This window comes from Canis lupus, chromosome X (genome assembly GCF_011100685.1).
Source record: "Canis lupus familiaris isolate Mischka breed German Shepherd chromosome X, alternate assembly UU_Cfam_GSD_1.0, whole genome shotgun sequence".
Classification (NCBI taxonomy): Eukaryota; Metazoa; Chordata; class Mammalia; order Carnivora; family Canidae; genus Canis; species Canis lupus.
Window position 1 is genome coordinate 46,825,788 of NC_049260.1, and position 21,314 is coordinate 46,847,101.

The window sequence follows — 21,314 nt, forward strand, 5'->3', positions numbered from 1 at the left end:
ATGCCTGGGTGGCTCAGTGGTTGAGCCTTTGCCTTCGTCTCAGGGCATGATCCTGGGTCTGGGGATGGAGTCCAGCATTGGGCTTCCTGCAAGGAGCCGCCTGCTTCTTCCTCTGACTGTGTCTCTGCCTCTCTCTCTGTCTCTCATGAATAAATAAATAAAATCTTAAAAAAAACTTATTTAGAGGACAAAAATGGTTATGGCATCAACAGAGGTCTGGAAGTTCACAAGGGAGTTCTGGGAGCCTGAAGATAAAGGAGAGTGGTATCACTGGGGCCTGGGGCTGGCAGAGGAAGCCCAATGCCTATGGAAGTCCCTCTTAGCTCCAGCCCTGTGGACCACAACTTACTCTGGGCTTCAGCACACTGTCTTTCATATTCATACCTTAGAAGATATTTGAGTCTGTCTCTTCCCTGCTTATGAATATTTCATAGCAAACTAATGTCTCAAGAAAGAGTCTAAATTGACCAGACCAATCTTTGAGCTCTTTCTTTGATCTGGCCCTGACTTACACTAATTCCTCTGTCCCCTTCATGCACCTTCTCTTTTACAGCTTAGTGTTCCATGCTTGGTGCTTTGATAGAGCCAAAGAGAGTTGAGGGCAGCTTTTGGATTTAGAGGCCATCCTAGTTCTTCCCTGTTTTCATCCTATTATTGCCAATTCTTATTTCACCAGGACTTACAATTATCCACCCCAGAAACTACCCCCATTACTCTCTTGGGCAAATGGTATACACTGGAAGCATGCTCATGCCTTCTATGTGTCTTTCCACAGATGAGGGTGGAGGCACTCACCATAAGCCACAGGTGTGAGTTTAAGCACTGTGTGCAAAGGACACTTGAGATATGGCAGCTCATCTGGAAAGGAGGATAAAGTAGCCATCAGAGAAAGGGTACTGGGGAGGGTACCATTCCTCAGGCCTCCTCTGCCATACCCCTTTCCTTATGGTCAGCTTCATTAGGGTTACACTCCCCCACTCTGTAAGCAGTGCTGAGAGCAGGGTGGGTAGTAAGGAAGAATGCAGAAGGGTGTCCTCTAGAGCAGAAAGGAAGGAGGACCTTGGGGAACGTGGAAAGACTGTGAGTTCCCCAGGAAGGACAGGATGGTCATCTGGGATGTGGCCTATCTCTTCTTCACTCACAGGGCAAACATGAAACCAAGGCAGACCTTCCTCCTGCCCTCCGCCTCAGGCCTTCCACAGGCTCTTTTAGTATGAAGGCCCACAACTTTGTCTTGGCAAGTATTTTCTGAGACCTTGCTATGTACCAGGGCCCTTGAATAGGTGTACATGTACTTTGGCAGCTCCCACAATTTTCTCTCCAGCCCAGGCCTGCATTCTCTGACTCTTCTCACACTTGTCAATAGGCATTTCTCTATTCACTTGTTTCCAGTTGTTGACTGTTTATTATTCATAAAGTTGTTTTGAATATTCACATACCATTTATTAAATGAGCCTAGGTTTTCATTTATTAGACATCTCTGAGAGGAGGAAATGATCAGGCCCATTCCATGGATGAAGAACTAAGGCTCTGAGAGGACACTTGTCCCATGTCACAGTCAGGAAGCAGCAGCACTGGGACTTGAACCTAAGACCCTCTGAGGCTAAATGCATGCTATGCCCCCTGCAGCCAGCTGCCACTGCCTTGGAGGGGCTCATAGGGTTGTGGGAGTGACACTCCCAGCTCTCACTACTCTCCAACATCAGCCCTCTCACCCACCCAGAGTGCCCTTACCACTTCCCATCTTCCTTCAATGAGCCAGAACCAAACCTCACATGGCTTCCCTGCCCTCAAGGTTCATCCTGGGCTTTTAAGGCTGCCACTACATTCCTGGCTTCCTGAGACATCAGGTTTGGCGATATCCTGGGCATCCATCCTGCTCCTCCTCATCATCTTTGTCATCATAATTGTCAGGCCCTGGGGGCCCAGTGCTTTGGGTACAAGATCTCATTCTATCTTTGCCAATACTCTACAGGGGTTACTGATCCACATGGCACACATAACAAAATGGACTCAGAGAAGGCAAGTGACTTGCCTGAGGTCTCTGACTTAGCTCTGCCACCACCTGGACAAGTAACCTTGGCCCAGCCTTTTCTTTCTCTGGCCCTCAGAGTTCCTACCTCTCCCAGCACAAAATTGGGTTAGATGTACTCTGAGGGTGCCCCAGCTCTGAGGTCCTATGGGTCTGCTTTCCCTGTCACATCATCTCTCTGGGATCCAAGTGTTTCCTCACTGACTAATAGGGGTAAAAACATGTACCCAGCACTGCCTGGGCCAGCTCTCAGGGCAACTGGGAGCAGCTGGTGTCACCTGTGCATGAATAATCAGGAAGTGTTTAAAGCGGTGTGAGAATAGCAGGTACATGTGCTCTTCCTTCAATCTACGCATATCTGTGAGGGAAGTCCTCTGGAAAGTACATGAGATTGACACCCCTCCCTTATTCTCTGAGCCCTGTAACCTTGGGCAAGTTCCTTCATCTCTCAGAGCCTCCATTTCCTCATCTGCACAGTCGGGGTTACAGTGCTTGCCTCACAGTCTCAAAGATAGTACTGAGCAATAGAGATGGGAAGTTATCAGAAATTTAGTAGCACAAGAACCCTCACCCCAAACCCATCACCTTTTCCAGTGAGGAGATTGAGGACCAGGCAGAAGAAATAACTTGTCCAATGTCAAGTTCTCAAGTTCCCTGGGTTTCATTTTGGATGACTCCATATCCAAATACTCTTTATTTGGAAACTAGCATAGTACAGAAGATTCAAGTCTGCAGGACATTGCACAATATAACTTTGAAATATAAATTTGCAAGGTCCATACATACCCTCACAGTATCCTGGAGGTGCCAATACTTCAGCATCCACATCAGAAATGAACTATCATGCCAAAGAGTGACATAACAGTCCTTTGCCAGGTTCCCTGCCCTAGGTTGCAGTTCAGTATATGTTGTCAGCCTATAGATACTTTGTAAACTACAATATCTAGATATCTTTTAAGAAAGAAATCATCATTTAAAAAATAAAATTAAAATATCACTATCTTGGGAGAAATCATCCCCACGGCAAAGGCAGAAGCCTATAATCAGGGTCAGGAGGCAACAAAAAGTCCCATTACCACCTGATGACAGCATGTTTCAGAAAAGTACCCTCAGCCTTTTCAGGTTGATACATACTGTTAAGGCTGGCTTTGAAAACATTAACTCAGAATAATACTAATATTAGTAACAGCAACTAACACCTATATAGCCCATACTGTGTGTCATGCACTGTCCTAAGCTCTTTACATATGTTAATTTATTTAAACATCATTATTGTTCTCCCCATTTTACAGATGAGGAAATTGAGGCCAGAGAGGCTTAAGTAATTTGCCAAAGCTAGTATGTGACAGAGCAAGAATTTGAACTCAAGAATTTTTGTTCTAGATGCTGTGCTCTTAGCTACTAAGATATAAACTACAGACAGCTGGTGTCAGGATCCCAAATCTTATCCAGCTTCCTGTGCCAGGAACAGAGAGGAGTGCGGTACCTGAGCTCTTATCCAGGAAGTAGGCAAGGAGGCATCGCATGACAGCCTGGTGGCAGATCACCAGTACATTTTCCTGCCGTTCTAGCTCCATTATAACTGGCTCCAGACGCTGAACCAGATCTTCATAGGACTAAGAATAACAGAAATTTTGGGTAAAAAAAGGTAGATGAGGAGATTTGCTCAGAAAACAACTCAGGACTAGGAATCAGGAAAAGTTGGTTCTGGCACAGCTCAGTTTTTGACCCAGTAGTATAATGTTAAGTCATGCAATTCATTTTTAGTGTCTTAGTTTTTCATCTACTAAATGGGAGCATTCAATACAGTGGACTAAATAACAACAATAATAAAACTTCTCAATATAAAATTCCTGGAAAAGCTAGATAAAATAAATGTTTGGCCTGCCGTACTCTCAAAAAAATAAAAGAAACATGAATGTAGGGTTCCAAAATGGAGAAAAACTTGGAAAAAAATAAAGATAGAGAGAGGTAAGTGGATGTTGCCTTGGGGGGCATTTATCAATTACAGTAAATGAGAGGCTTGAGATTTTAAAACCTTATAGAGACAGAAGGCAATACCTTAGATGTTTGCAAGGTGGAGAATTGGGACTGAACTTTTCACACAAATCTGAGACCCTCAAAGGGCTACATCCTTAGAAGTGTAAACTAGAAGAAATATATATCCACAGGCAAAAGGAAACAATGACATTTATCTGCCTCTGCTTACTCAGTGGAAAAATAGGAAAATCTTCCTATAATAATACATTAACCACAAGCCTACCATCAGGTGGGTTTGTGGTTCAGATTTACAATATTCATGTGTTTTAGAAAATGCTAAGATGAGGGTTTAATAAAAAGCAATTTTAATCATTAGTTACCAGAAGTGTCTGGAAGAAGCAAAGGGAAATTATCTCTGGATCCTCTCAACTTATTCTGTGCAGAATTCTTATATACAAAATTTACCAAACTGTAAATCACATAACATGCAAGGGAAATAAGCTATCACAAGTGAAAATAAACAGAAACAATGAGAGGAGAACCTTAAAAACTTAAGATAAAGGATCCACAATATAAAATAAATATGTTTGAAATTTATAAAGAAATAAAAGATGGAATAATAATCTGAGGAAGAAGTACAATGCTATTAAATATATGATGTAGATTTGAAATAAACATAATAGAATTTGTATAAATGAAAAATACATTTATTAAAATTGAAAACTAAATGGATTGAGTAAACAAAAGTTTAGATACAACTTAGGAAATAGTGATTTGGAAGATAGAGCTGAAGAAATTACTCAGAAGGCAGCAAAGACATAAAAAATAAGAAGTTAGGAAACATGAAAAAAGGATAAAGACAGAATGTCTGAGGGTTTCTAGAATTGAGGAAGAATCCCAATTCTCAAATTTAGGAAGTCTAACTAATCATAAGCAAAATAAATGAAAAAAATGTTCAGATATATCTGAGTGGAACATAAAAGCAATGAAGATAAAAGATCTTAATAGCAGTCTTAGGGAAGGTAAACAACAATTAGATTGACTATAGACTTCTTAGTCACATTAGAAGCCAGACGGCAATGATGGTGGGGGAGGAGTTAAGATGGTGGTGAAGTACAGGGACCATGGGCTTTCCTCATTCCTTGAACACAGATTTATGGAGGTCAGATCCCTTGGGACACCCAAGGAACTGATTTGAGTATTGGAAGAAAGATTTCTACAGTTGGAGGGAGATAGTATGACAGGTTTATTTCAACAAAAACAACAACAACAAAAATCAAAGCATACCTAAAGGTTCAAATGTTCCCCACTGCAAACAAGGAGGAACTCTGCAGAGGACTGACCAGCAGTAAAGGACAGCCAAAACATCAGAGTGCACACAGCATATATCAGAAACACTTTCTGAAGTGCCAAGCCCTGGACATTGTATGACCGCTTTTTAAATATAGCATTACTCTCAGGTGCAGGAAACAAAACAAGCTTTCATAACACACGAAAGACAGAAATGTAACCAAAATGACAAGATGGAGGAGCTCTCCTCAAAACAAAGTTCAAGAAGAAATTACAGCCAGGGACTTACTAAAAACAGATGTAGGCAATATATCTGAACAAGAATTTAGAACGCTCATGCTCATAATATTACTAGCTGGGCTTGAAAAAAAAGCATAGAAGACACAAGAGAAATCCTTGCTACAGAGACAAAGGACCTAAAAACTAGTCAAGCTGAAATGAAAAATGCTATAACTGAGATGCAAAACAGACTGGATATAATCACAAAGAGGATTGAAGAAGCAGAGGAAAGAATAGGTGATATAAAAGATACAATTATGGAAAATAATGAAGCTAAAAAAAAAGGCAAAGAAAACTAGTAGATCATAAAGCTGTGGCTGGGCCCTGGAATTGGGATGACATGGCTATCGACTGCCTAACAAGGGAAGAGTTAGGTGATAATGCTCAGTCCTGGAACAGATTTTCATCATAAAGGTAGACTTAGGGAACTCAGCATTTCCAAATAGCACAAGAATATTTGTATTATAGGAGTCACAGAAGAAGAGTGGGAAAAGGGTGCAAAAGGTTAATTTGAACAAATTATAGCTGAGAACTTCCCTAATCTGGGGAAGGAAACAAGCACTTGAGCACAAGAGGCACAGAGAACTCCCCTCAAAATCAACAAAAACAGGTTGACACCATGACATATTATAGTGAAACTTACAAAATACAAAGACAGATAATTCTGAAAGCAGTAAGGGGCTGAGTTAATAACAAAATTTTAAAAAACCTCATTGATAATAATACAATAATAGTAGGGGATTTTAACACCCCACTCTCAACAATGGAAAGATCATCTGAACAGAGATCAGCAAGGAAACAAGGGATTTGAATGGCACAGTGGACCAGATGGACTTCACAGATACATTGATAGTATTTAACTCTAAAACAGCAGAATACATATTCCGTTCAAGTGCACGTGGAACATTCTTGAGAATAGACCTCATACTGGGAAACAAATCAGGCCTCAACTGGTACAAAAATTTTGAGATAATACCATGTATATTTTCAGACCACAATGCTATGAAGCCTAAAGTCAATAACACAAAAAAAACTTGAAAGGGCCACAAACACAGGGAGGCTAAGAATATCCTACTATAGAATGAACGAGTTACCAGGAAAGTAAAGAGGAATTAAAAAAAATACATGTATACAATGGAATATTACTCAGCCATTAGAAATGACAAATACCCACCATTTGTTTCAACGTGGATGGAACTGGAGGGTATTATGCTGAGTGAAATAAGTCAATAGGAGAAGGACAAACATTATATGGTCTCATTCATTTTGGGAATATAAATAATAGTGAAAGGGAATAGAAGGGAAGAGAGAAGAAATGGGTAGGAAATATCAGAAAGGGAGACAGAACATGAAGACTCCTAACTCTGGGAAACGAACTAGGGGTGGTGGAAAAGGAGGAGGGCGGGGGTGGGGGTGAATGGGTGACAGGCACTGAGGGGGGCACTTGACGGGATGAGCACTGGGTGTTATTCTGTATGTTGGCAAATTGAACACCAATAAAAAATAAATTTATAAAAAATAAAAAATAAAAATAAATAAAAACAAAAAAAATACATGTAAGCAAAAGAAAATGAAAACACCAGGGGAATTCTACCAAACATTTAAAGAAGAAATAATAACAATTCTACTGAAGCTGTTTCAAAGGATAGAATTGAACAAAAACTTCTAAACTCCTTCAATGAGGCCAGTATTACCTTGACCCTAAAACAAGACAAAGACCTGATCAAAAAGAATTACAGATCAATATTCCTGATGAACATGGATATCAAAATACTCACTAAGAATATTTACTACGACCAAGTGGGATGTATTCCTGGGATGCAAGTGTGGCTCAACACTGACAAATCAATCATTGTGATAGATCACATTAAAGAAAGAAAAGACAAGAAACATGTGATCCTCTCAATTGATGCAGGAAAAGTATTTGACAAAATACCGCATCTTTTCTTCATTAAAACTCTTCAAAATGTAGGGATAGAGAAAACATACCTCAATATCATAAAAGCCATCTACAAAAAGCCCATAGCAAAAATAATTCTCAATGGGGAAAAACTGAGAGATTTTTCCCTAAGGTCAGGAACACGACAGGGATGCCCACTCTCACTACTGTCGTCCAACATAGTACTAGAAGTCCTACCGCCAGCAATCAGACAAAAAAAGATATAAAAGGCATTCAAATTGGCAAAGAAGAAGTCAAACTCTCACTCTTTGTAGATGACATGATATTGTATGTGGATAACCCAAAAGACATACCCCAAAGTTGGTAGAACTCAAACAGCAACTCAGCAACATGGCAGGATACAAAATTAATACACAGAAATCAGTGGCATTTCTATACACTAACAATGAGACTGAAGAAAGAGAAATTAAGGAATCAATCCAATTTACAATTGCACCAAAAATCATAAGATACCTTGCAATAAACCTAACCAAAGAGGTAAAGGATCTGTTCTCTAAAAACTACAGAGCACTAATGAAAGACATTGAGGAAGATGCAAAGAGATGGAAAAAACATTTCAAGTTCATGGATTGGAAGAATAAATATTGTTAAAATGTCTATACTCTCCAGAGAAATCCACATTCAATGCAATCTCTATCAAAATATCATGGACTTTTTTTTTTTGCAGAGTTGGAACAAGTAATCTGAAGATTTACATGGAACCAGAAAAGACCCTGAATAGTCACAGCAATGTTGAAAAAGAAAACTGAAACTGGGGGGGTATCACAAAGCTACATTATAAAGCTGTGATCATCATAACCTTTGAGTTGCAGCAAAGACAGTCCTAAGAGAGAAGTATGTAGTTATACAGGCTTTCTCAAGAATCAAGAAAAATCTCAAATACAGAACCTAACCTTACACCTGAAAGAGCTGGAAAAGAACAGCAGATAAAGTCTAAGTCCAGCAGGAAAAGGGAAATAATAAATATGAGCATAAATCAATGATAGAGAAATAAAAACAGTAGAACAGATAAACAAAACTAGGAGCTGGTTCTTTGAAGGAATTTATAAGATTCATAATTGAAAGGACCCAAATAAATAACACAACCAATACTGGAGAAATACAAACAGTTATAAGAGAATATTATGAGCAAATATATGCCAATGAATTAGGCAATCTGGAAGAAATGAATGCATTACAAGAAACATATAAACTACCAAAACTAAACCAGGAAGAAATAGAAAACCTGAACAGACTCATGCATAGCCAGGAAAGAAATCGGAGCAATAATCAGAAATATCCCAAAGCACCAGGGTTCAGGGTTGGATGGCTTCCCAGAGGAATTCTACCAAACTTGAAGAAGAATTAATACCTATTTTTCTGAAGCTGTTTCAAACATAAAAAAAGGAAGGAAAACTTCCAAACTTATTCTATGAGGCCAGCATTACCTTGATCCCCAAACCAGATAAAGGCCCCACCAAAAAGGAGAATTACAGACCAATATCCATGATGAACATGGATGCAAAAATTCTCACCAAGATACTACTCAATAGGATCCAACAGTACATTAAAAGGTTTGTTCATCATGACCAAGTGGATTTATTCCTGGGATGGAAGGGTGGTTCAACATCTGCAAATCAATCAACGTGATACACCACATTGACAAAAGAAAGGACAAGCACCATATGATCCTTTTAATAGATGCAGAAAAAGCATTTGACAAAATGCAACATATTTCTTGTTAAAAATTCTCCACAGTGTAGGGATAGAAGAAATATACTTCAATATCATAAAAGCCTTATAAGAAATACACATAGAGAATATCAACTTCAATGGGGAAAAACAGAGCATTTCCCCTAAGCTCAGGAACCTGACAGGGATGTCCACTCCCACCAGTGTTGTTCAACATAATACTGGAAGTCCTAGCCTTCCAAAAGAAAGAAAAGGCACCCAAAAAGAAAGAAAAGGCATCCAAATTGGCAAAGAAGAAACCAAATATACACTCTTCGCAGATGACATGATACTCTATCTAGATAACCCAAAATACTCCCCTCCCCCCAAATTGCTAGAACTGATACAGGATTTCAGTAAAGTGACAGGATATAAAATCAAAGCACAGAAGTCAGTTGCATTTCTTTACACTAACAATGAATTTATAGAAAAGGGAATCAAAGGAATCAATCTCAATTATAATCACAGCAAAAATATAAGACACCTAGAATAAACCTAACCAAAGAGGTAAAAGATCTGTACTCTGAAAACAATAGAACATTTATGAAAGAAATTGAGTAAGACAAAGAAATGGAAAAACTCCATACTCATTGATTGGAAGAACAAATACTGTTAAAATGTCTATGCTATGCAAAGTCATCTACATGTTCAATGCAATCTCTATCAGAATACCATCAGCATTTTTTACAGAACTGGAACAAACCTGAAATTTTTATGGAATCATAAAAGATCCCAAATAACCAGCGGAATGTTGAAAAAGAAAACCAAAGCTGGTGGTATCACAATCTGGACTTCAAGCTGTATTACAAAGCTGTAATCATCAGGACAGTATGGTACTGGTACAAAAACAGACACATAGATCAATGGAACAGAATAGAGAACCCAGAATTGGTCACCCAACTCTGTGTTCAACTAATCTTTGACAAAGCAGGAAAGAATATCCAATGGAAAAAAGATGGTCTGTTCAACAAATGGTGTTGGGAAAACTGGACAGCAACATGCAGAGGAATGAAACTGGATCACTTTCTTACACCATACACAAAGATAAACTCAAAATGGATGAAAGATCTATATGTGAGACAGGAATCCATCAAAATCCTAGAGGAGAACACAGACAGCATGCTCTTTGATCTTGGCTGTAGCAATTTCTTGCTAGACATGTCTCTAAAGGCAAGGGTAAAAAAAGCAAAAGGGAACTATCAGGACTTCATCAGGATAAAATTCTTTTGCACAGTAAAAGAAACAGTCAACAAAACTAAAAGAAATCTATGGAATGGGAGAGGATAGTCACAAATATTTTATCAGATAAAGGGTTAGTATCCAAAATCTACAAAGAACTTATCAAATTCAACCCTCAAAAACATACAAACAAAAAAATCCAGTCAGGAAATGGGCAGAAGACATGAACAGAAATTTCTCCAAAGATGACATACAAATGACTAACACACACATACGAACAAATGTTCAATGTCTCTTGGCATCTGGGAAATACAAATCAAAATCACAGTGAGATACCACCTCACACCTGTCAGAATAGCTGAAATTAACAACTAAGGAAACAATAGATGTTGGTGAGGATGTGGAGAAAGAGGAACCCTCTTAGGCTTCTGGTGGGAATGCAAACTGATGTAGCCATTCTGGAAAACAATACAGAGTTTCCTCAAAATGTTAAAAAAAAAAAGAGTCATCCTATGACCCAGCAATTGCACTCCTAGGTATTTTATCCAAAGGATACAAAGATAGTGATTTGAAGGGGCTCATGCACCCCAATGTTTATAGCAGCAATGCCCACAATTGCCAGCCTATGGAAAGAGTTCAGACATCCATTGACAGGTAAATGGATAAAGAAGATATATATATATATATATATATATATATATATATATATATATATATCAGCAAATGAAATGAAAATCTTGCCATTTACAATGACATTAATGGAACTAGAGGGTATCTGAGTGAAATAAGTCAGTCAAAAAAGACCAATACCATATGATTTCATTCATAGGTGAAATTTAAGAAAAAAAACAGATGAACATAGGGAAAGGGAAGGAAAAATAAAATACCAGGAAACTGAGATGGAGGCAAACCATAAGAAACTTTTTACTATAGGGAATAAACTGAGGGTTGCTGGAGGGGAGGTGGGTGGGGGATGGAGTAGCTGGGTGATAAGCATTAAGAGGGCACTGGCAATAATGAGCACCAGGTGCTATATGCAACTCATGAATCCCTGAATTCTACCTCTCAAAATAATAATGCAGTATATATTAATTAAAATGTATTTAAATAAAATTTTTTTAAAAGAATGAAACAGATTATATAACTTAAACAAACAAGTAAAATATCAGGATCAGGGAGCAAGATGGTGGAGAGTAGGAGTTCTCAACTCACCTGGTCCCACCAACTTACCTAGATAACTTTTTTTTTGATATTTTTTTAAATTTATTTTTATTGGTGTTCAATTTACTAACATACAGAATAAGCCCCAGTGCCCGTCACCCATTCACTCCCACCCCCTGCCCTCCTCCCCTTCTACCACCCCTAGTTCATTTCCCAGAGTTAGCAGTCTTTACGTTCTGTCTCCCTTTCTGATATTTCCCACACATTTCTTCTCCCTTCCCTTATATTCCCTTTCACTATTATTTATATTCCCCAAATGAATGAGAACATATAATGTTTGTCCTTCTCCGACTGACTTACTTCACTCAGCATAATACCCTCCAGTTCCATCCACGTTGAAGCAAATGGTGGGTATTTGTCATTTCTAATAGCTGAGTAATATTCCATTGTATACATAAACCACATCTTCTTTATCCATTCATCTTTCGTTGGACACCGAGGCTCCTTCCACAATTTGGCTATCGTGGCCATTGCTGCTATAAACATCGGGGTGCAGGTGTCCCAGCGTTTCATTGCATTTGTATCTTTGGGGTAAATCCCCAACAGTGCAATTGCTGGGTCGTAGGGCAGGTCTATTTTTAACTCTTTGAGGAACCTCCACACAGTTTTCCAGAGTGGCTGCACCAGTTCACATTCCCACCAACAATGTAAGAGGGTTCCCTTTTCTCTGCATCCTCTCCAACATTTGTTGTTTCCTGCCTTGTTAATTTGCCCCATTCTCACTGGTGTGAGGTGGTATCTCATTGTGGTTTTGATTTGTATTTCCCTGATGGCAAGTGATGCGGAGCATTTTCTCATATGCATGTTGGCCATGTCTATGTCTTCCTCTGTGAGATTTCTCTTCATGTCTTTTGCCCATTTCATGATTGGATTGTTTGTTTCTTTGGTGTTGAGTTTAATAAGTTCTTGAGGAAGACACAAAGAGATGGAAAAATATTCCATGCTCATGGATTGGCAGAATTAATATTGTGAAAATGTCAATGTTACCCAGGGCAATATACACGTTTAATGCAATCCCTATCAAAATACCACGGACTTTCTTCAGAGAGTTAGAACAAATTATTTTAAGATTTGTGTGGAATCAGAAAAGACCCCGAATAGCCAGGGGAATTTTAAAAAAGAAAACCATATCTGGGGGCATCACAATGCCAGATTTCAGGTTGTACTACAAAGCTGTGGTCATCAAGACAGTGTGGTACTGGCACAAAAACAGACACATAGATCAATGGAACAGAATAGAGAACCCAGAAGTGGACCCTGAACTTTATGGTCAACTAATATTCGATAAAGGAGGAAAGACTATCCATTGGAAGAAAGACAGTCTCTTCAATAAATGGTGCTGGGAAAATTGGACATCCACATGCAGAAGAATGAAACTAGACCACTCTCTTTCACCATACACAAAGATAAACTCAAAATGGATGAAAGATCTAAATGTGAGACAAGATTCCATCAAAATCCTAGAGAAGAACACAGGCAACACCCTTTTTGAACTCGGCCACAGTAACTTCTTGCAAGATACATCCACAAAGGCAAAAGAAACAAAAGCAAAAATGAACTATTGGGACTTCATCAAGATAAGAAGCTTTTGCACAGCAAAGGATACAGTCAACAAAAGTCAAAGACAACCTACAGAATGGGAGAAGATATTTGCAAATGACGTATCAGATAAAGGGCTAGTTTCCAAGATTTACCTAGATAACTTTCAAAACATCCTGAACACCTACAAATTCGACCTCAGATTTAAAGGGAGAACATTTGGAATGCTACAGAGAGAAAAGTTTTCGCTTTTAGCAAGGTAGGAAGGTGGAAATAAATAAATAAATAAATAAATAAATAAATAAATAAATAAACAAACAAACAAATAAACAAACAAATAAATAAAGAATAAAAGAATAAAGTTGGGGAGGGGAATTGCAAGGAGTCAGGCTAAAGTGGAGTAGCAAAAGCCTCCGGGACAGGAAAGCCCAGCCCTGGAGAAGCGGGAACTTTAAAAATCCATGCCATATTATTCCCGAACAGAAAAGTGCTTAGTAGGGAAATCAGGCTGAATCTCAGGAGGGGCAGTGAAGCCTCCAGATTCCCAGAGTCACTATTACAGGAAGTGCGCCCTGGGCAAAGCCCCACCGCAAACTGCAGACAGATTTTTGTAAAGGGCTGGAGCGTGCAGTCCTTGGAGCATTTGGGAGAAGCCAGTGGGTTAGGCAGGCCAGCTCCAGTGGCTGTGTCCCAATGCCTTCGGGAGCCGAGGCCCCTGGGATCACAGTTTCAGCAGCACAGGGCCGAGGATCCCAGGACACCCAGGCAGACAAAGCCAAGAATCCTGCATTCCCCCTGGGACAGGCAGAAGAGGGGAGGGCACAGGACAGCAAGAACTCTCCTGCCGCTGGGCGCCCTGCAAGCTTTGGAGATCAGTATACCCGTGCTGGCCCCAGGAGCATATAGGCCAGTGAGGACTGGGAGACTGAATTAGTTACTTGTGGGGAGCTGACTCCAGAGCTGGAAACCTGGCAGCCGCCATTGTTATTTTTCCTCCTTGTTTCACCTTGTGCCTGGGAAGGGTGGGGCTGGCCCAGAATAAAGGTCTTACAGGAAAAACAGCTCCCACTGTGCCCAGCACCGCGCAGGGGTGGCGCATCTCTGCCCAGGCACAAACACCTGATAATCAGCACAGCCAAACCCTCCCCCAGAAGACCAGCTGGAAGAACAGGGGAAGAGCAAGTTCTTGATCAAGCAGCACTGGAAAGCTCCAGGGCCAAGGGAATATTGAAGGAATATAGTATATAGAACTAGAGGGACCCCCCCACCTCTGTTTTTTTAACTGTTTTTTTTTCCTTTTTCCATTACAACTGATTTTTATACCAGACTAAAATTTTCCAATATTTTTTCTCTTTTCACACCTTAACTACAATATTTTACCAGGTCTTCATTTTTAAGTTTCTCCCTTTTTTACTTTCATATTTCTATAATTACATGTCTTATACATATTTTTCATTTCTGGATTCCCTTCAACATACTCAAATTAATTTTGGGAGATACATGAGATATGAGGTTTTGTTTTGTGTTTTTTGTTTTCTCTGCCTCATTTTGTTCTACAATGGCGGAAGTTAATACCTTCTAAAATATGACCAGCATGCACCCAGAACCAAGTGGAATACCATGCTGGTTCATTCTGTGAGACTATAATCTCTCTTCATTCCCATTCTGCCCACCTCTTTTATCTTGTTTATGTTTTGGTGGTCAATGGTGGGGCTTTCTACAAGTGTTGCTGGTTTATATAAATTTGGATTTGGCATTCTTCTAACATACAGAACTCAATACACTCAGAACCAAGAGGACTATCTTCTAGGACCCCTCAGGTAGACTATATTCTCCCTCCTATACAGCTTCTTCACCACCATCTCCCAGTGCCCCCACCCATTTTTTTTTCTTTTTCCTCTTTTTTATCTTTTTCTTTTTTTTTTCTTCTTTGGGATTTTTAACCTTTTAGTTTTTACTACTTTGTTTTAAAATTTATTTTTTCACTTTAAAGGTCCTTTTGTTTTATTTTGTTCTGATCTTCATTTTCATTTTCTGGTCTCTGACCTTGTCAAAAACATCAAGGGTGGAATTTACTTAGGTCGTGGTTGATATTTTTGACTCAGCCTACTCATGCAGCCACACTGCACGGACAAAATACTAGAAGGAAGAATTCAACACAAAAGAAAGAACTGGAAACAGTACTCTCGGCCACAGAGTTACAGAATTTGGATTTCAATGCGATGTCCGAAAGCCAATTCAGAAGCACAATTATAGCGCTATTGGTGGCTCTGGAATAAAACATAAAGGACTCTAGAGACTTCATTATTGCAGAATTTAGATCTAATCAGGCAAAAATTAAAAGTAAATTAAATGCGATGCAATCCAAACTGGAGGTCCTAACGACAAGGGTTAATGAGGTGGAAGAAAGAGTGAGTGACATAGAAGACAAGTTGATGGTAAGGAAGGAAGCTGAGGGAAAAAGAGAAAAACAAGAGACCATGAGAAAAGGCTAAGGCAAATAAATGATAGCCTGACAAGGAAGATTCTATGTATAATTGAGGTTCCATAAGATGTCGAGAGGGACAGAGTGCCACAAAGTATATTGGAACAAATAATAGCTGAGAACTTCCCTCATTTGGGGAAGGAAACAGGCATTCAGATCCAGGAGATAGAGAGGTCCTCCCCCAAAATCAATAAAACTGTTCATCACCTCGACATTTAATAGTGAAACTTGCAAATTCCAAAGATAAAAAGAAAATCCTTAAAGCAGCAAGAGGCAAGAGATTCTTAACTTATATGGGGAGAAAGATTAGATTAACAGCACACCTCTCCACAGAGACCTGGCAGACTAGAAAGGGCTGGCAGGATATATTCAGGGTACTAAATGAGAATAACATGCAGCCAAGAATACTTTATCCAGCAAGGCTCTCATTCAGAATAGAAGGAGAGATAAAGAGCTTCCAAGATAGGAAGAAACTGAAAGAATATGTGACCACCAAACCAGCTCTGTGAGAAACATTAAGGGGGACCCTGTAAAACAAAGATGAAGCCCAAAGAAATAATCCACAAAAAAAGGGACTGAATAGGTATTATGATGACACTAAATTCATGTCTTTCAATAGTTACTCTGAATGTGAATGGGCTAAATGATCCCATCAAAAGAGAAGGGTATTGGACTGGATAAAAGAGCAAGACCCATCTATTTGCTGTCTACAAGAGACTCATTTTAGACCTAAGGACACCTACAGCCTGAAAATGAAAGGGTGGAGAACCATTTACCATTCAAATGGCTCTCAAAAGAAAGTTGGGGTAGCAATCCTTATATCAGATAAATTATAATTTATCCCAAGGACTAGTAAGAGATGAAGAGGGACACTATATCATACTTAAAGGGTCTAACCAACAAGAGGACCTAACAATCATGAATATTTATGGCCCTAATGTGAGAGCTGGCAAGTATATTAATCTATTAATAACTAAGGTAAAGACATACTTAGATAATAACACGCTAATAGTAGAGACTTCCACATGGCACTTTCTACAAATGACAGTTCTTCTAAGCACAACATCTCCAAAGAAACAAGGGCCTTAAATGATACACTGGACCAGTTGGATTTCACAGATATATACTGAACTTTCAATCTGAACACAACTGAATACACATTCTTCTCAAGTGCACATGGAACTTTCTCCAGAATAGACCACATACTGGGTCACAATTCAGGTCTCAACTGATGCCAAAAGATTGGGATTGTCCCATGCATATTTTTGGACAACAATGCTTTGAAACTAGAACTCAATCACATGAAGAAATTTGGAAGAAACTCAAACAGGTGGAGGTTAAAGAGCATCACATTAAAAGACAAATGGGTCAACCAGGAAATCAGAGAAGAATGAAAAAGATTCATGGAAACTAATGAAAATGAAGATACAACCATTCAAATCTTTAGGATACAGCAGAAGCAGTCCTGAGGGGGAAATACATAACAAAACAAGCATTCCTCAGAAAATTGGAAAAAACTCAAATACACAAGCTAACCTTGCACCTAAAGGAATTGGAGAAAGAAGAGCAAGTAAAACCTACACCAGGCAGAAGACGGGGGCGAATAAAGATTTGAGCAGAACGCAATGAAATAGAGACCAGAAGAACTGTAGAAGAGATGAACAAAACCAGGAGTTGGTTATTTGAAAGAATGAATGAGAGAGATAAACCACTAGCTAGCCTTATTAAAAATAAAAAAGACTTAAATTAACAAAATCATGAATGAAAGAGGAGAGATCACAACTAGTACCAAGGAAATACAAATGATTGTAAAAATGTATTATGAGCAGATATATGCCAACAAATTAGGCAATCTGGAAGAAATGGACCTATTTCTGGAATACCACAAATTACCAAAACTGGAACAGGAAGAAATAGAAAACCAGAACAGGCCAATAACCAGCGAGGAAATTGAAGCAGCCATCAAAAACTTCCCAAGACACAAAAGTCCAGGACTAGATGGTTTTCCAGGGCAATTCTACCAAACGTTTAAGAAGAAATAATACCTATTGTACTAAAGCTGTTCCAAAGGATGGAAAGGGATGGAGTACTTCCAGACTTGTTTTATGAGGCCAGCATCACCTTCCCTCCAAAGCCAGACAAAGACCCCACCAAAAAGGAGAATTATAGACCAATATCCCTGATGAACACGGATGCAAAAATTTTCAACAAGATACTAGCCAATAGGATCCAAACGGTACATTAAGAAGATTATTCAGTACGACCAAGTGGGAATTATCCCCAGGATGCAAGGTTGGTTCAACACTCGTAAAATAATCAACATGATAGAGCAAATCAACAAGAGAAAAAACAAGAACCATATGATCCTCTCAATAGATGCAGAGAAAGCATTTGACAAAATAAAAAATCCATTCCTGATCACAACTCCTCAGAGTGTAGGGATTAGGGATAGGGGAAACATTCCTCAGTATCTTAAAAGCCATCTATGAAAAGCCCACAGCAAATATCATTCTCAATGGGGAAACACTGGGAGCCTTTCCCCTAAGAACAGGAACACGACAGGGATGTCCACTCTCACCAATGCTATTCAACATAGTACTAGAAAGCCTAGCCTCAGCAATCAGGCAACAAAAAGAAATTAAAGGCATTCAAATTGGCAAAGAAAAGGTCAAACTCTCCAGCTTCACAGATGACATGATGCTGTACATAGAAAACCCAAAAGACTCCACCCCAAGATTGCTGGAACTCATACAGCAATTCAGCAATATGACAGGATACAAAATCAATGCCCAGAAGTCAGTGGCATTTCTCTACACTAACAATGAGACTGAAGAAAGAGAAATTAAGGCATCAATCTCATTTAAAATTGTGTCCAAAATCATAGGGTACCTAGGAATAAACCTAACCAAAGACGTAAAGGATCTATACCCTAAAAACTATAAAACACTTCAAAATAAATTGAGGAAGACACAAAGAGATGGAAAAATATTCCATGACCATGGATTGTAAGAATTCATATTATCAAAATGTCTATGCTACTCAAGGCAATTTACACATTCAATAAAATCCCTATCAAAATACCATGAACTTCCTTCACAGAGTTGGAAGAAATAATCTTAAGAATTTTGTGGAATCACCATCAAAATCCTAGAGGAGAACACAGGCAACACCCTTTTTGAACTCAGCCACAGTAACTTCTTGCAAGATACATCCACGAAGGCAAAAGAAACAAAAGCAAAAATGAACTATTGAGAGTTCATCAAGATAAGAAGCTTTTGCACAGCAAAGGATACAGTCAACAAAACTAAAAGACAACCTACAGAATGGGAGAAGATATTTGCAAATGACATGTCAGATAAAGGGCTACTTTCCAGGATCTATAAAAAACTTAAACTCAACAGCCAAGAAACAAACAATCCAATCATGAAATGGGCAAAGACATGAACAGAAATCTCACAGAGGAAGACATAGACATGGCCAACATGCACATGAGAAAATGCTCCGCATCATTTGCCATCCGGGAAATACAAATCAAAACCACAATGAGATACCACCTCACACCAGTGAGAATGGGGAAAATGAACAAGGCAGGAAACAACAAATGTTGGAGAGGATGCGGAGAAAAGGGAACCCTCTTACACTGTTGGTGCGAATGTGAACTGGTGCAGCCACTCTGGAAAACTGTGTGGAGGTTCCTCAAAGAGTTAAAAATAGATCAGCTCTATGACCCAGCAATTGCACTGTTGGGGATTTACCCCAAAGATACAGATGCAATGAAACACCGGGACACCTGCACCCCGATGTTTCTAGCAGCAATGTCCACAATAGCCAAACTGTGGAAGGAGCCTCGGTGTCCATCGAAAGATGAATGGATAAAGAAGCTGTGGTTTATGTATACAATGGAATATTACTCAGCCATTACAAACGACAAATACCAACGATTTTCTTCGATGTGGATGGAACTGGAGGGTATTATGCTGAGTGAAATGAGTCAATCGGAGAAGGACAAACATTATATGGTCTCATTCATCTGGGGAATATAAATAATAGTGAAAGGGAATAAAGGGGAAAGGAGAGAAAATAAGTGGAAAATATCAGAAAGGGAGACAGAACATGGAAGCCTCCTAACTCTGGGAAACGAACTAGGGGTGGTGGAAGGAGAGGAGAGCGGGGGGTGGGGGTGACTGGGTGGCGGGCACTGAGGGGGGCACTTGACGGGATGAGCACTGGGTGTTATGCTATATGTTGGTAATTGAACACCAATAAAAAATAAATTTATTATTAAAAAACAATTTTTGTGGAATCAAAAAAGGCCCTGAATAGCCAGGGGAATATTCAAAAAGAAAACCAGAGCCTGGGGCATCTCAATGCCAGTTTTCAAGCTGTACTACAAAACTGTGATCATCAAGACAGTTTGGTACTGGCACAAAAACAGATACATAGATGAATAGAACAGAATAGAGAATCCAGAAATGGGCCCTCAACTCTATGGTCAACTCATATTCGACAAAGCAGGGAAGACTATCCACTGGAAAACGGACAGTATCCTTGATAAATGGTGCTGGGAATATTGGTCAGCCCCGTGCAGAAGAATGAAACTAGATCATTCTCTTACACCATACACAAACATAAATTCAAAACGGATGAAAGATCTAAATGTGAGACAAGAATCCATCAAAATCCTAGAGGAAAACAGAGGCAACACCCTTTTTGACTTGGCTATAGCAACTTCCTGCAAGATACATCTATGAATGCAAGGGAAACAAAAGCAAAAATGAACTATTGGGACTTCATCAAGATAAAAAGCTTCTGCACAGCGAAAGTCACAATCAATGAAACTAAAAGACAACCTACAGAATGGGAGAAGATATTTGCAAATGACATATCAGATAAAGGGCTAGTATCCAAGATCTATAAAGAGCTTATTAAACTCAACACCCAAGACACAAATAATCCAATCATGAAATGGGCAAAAGACATGAACAGAAATTTCACCAGAGAAGACATAGATATGGGCAGCAAGCACATGAGAAAATGCTCCGTATCACTTGCCATCAGGGAAATACAAATCAAAACCACAATGAGATACTACCTCACACCAGTGAGAATGGTGAAAACTAATGAGACAGGAAACAAGTGTTGGTGAGGATGTGGAGAAAGGGGAACTCTCTTGCACTCTTGGTGGGAATGTGAAGTGATACAGCCACTCTGGACAATTGTGCGGAGGTTCCTCAAAGAGTTAAAAACAGAGCTACCCTACCACCCTGCAATTGCAGTGCTGGGGATTTACCTCAAAGATGCAGATGCAGTGAAACCCCAGAACAACTGTGCCCCAATGTTTATAGCAGCAATGTCCAGAATATCCAAACTTGGAAGGAGCCAAGATGTCCTCCGGCAGATGAATTGATAAAGAAAATGTGATATTATATATATCAGCCATTAGAAAGGGTGAATGCCCACCATTTTTTGAGATGTGGATAGAACTGGGGGGTATTATGGTGAGAGATGTAAGTCATTCAGAGGAGGACCATCATTATATAGCTTCACTCATAAGGTGAGTATCAGAATTAGTGACAGAGATTATAGGGGAAGGGGGGCAAAGTGATTGGGAAAAATTAGAGAGAGTGAGAAAACATGAC

The 21,314-nt window shown here is 39.3% G+C and overlaps 1 protein-coding gene across 7 annotated transcripts in view; it reads right to left on the minus strand.

Moving 5' to 3' along the window:
- Positions 1–21,314, minus strand: part of PFKFB1 (6-phosphofructo-2-kinase/fructose-2,6-biphosphatase 1) — a 73,853-nt gene that overhangs the window by 1,181 nt on the left and 51,358 nt on the right. For all 7 annotated transcript variants that reach the window (XM_038587529.1, XM_038587527.1, XM_038587528.1 and 4 more), the window contains 2 exons: positions 3,519–3,648; positions 796–858 (listed from right to left, as the gene is read on the minus strand). In XM_038587529.1, coding sequence (XP_038443457.1) covers positions 796–858; positions 3,519–3,648 — 193 coding nt within the window. The remainder of the gene's footprint in view (positions 1–795; positions 859–3,518; positions 3,649–21,314) is intronic.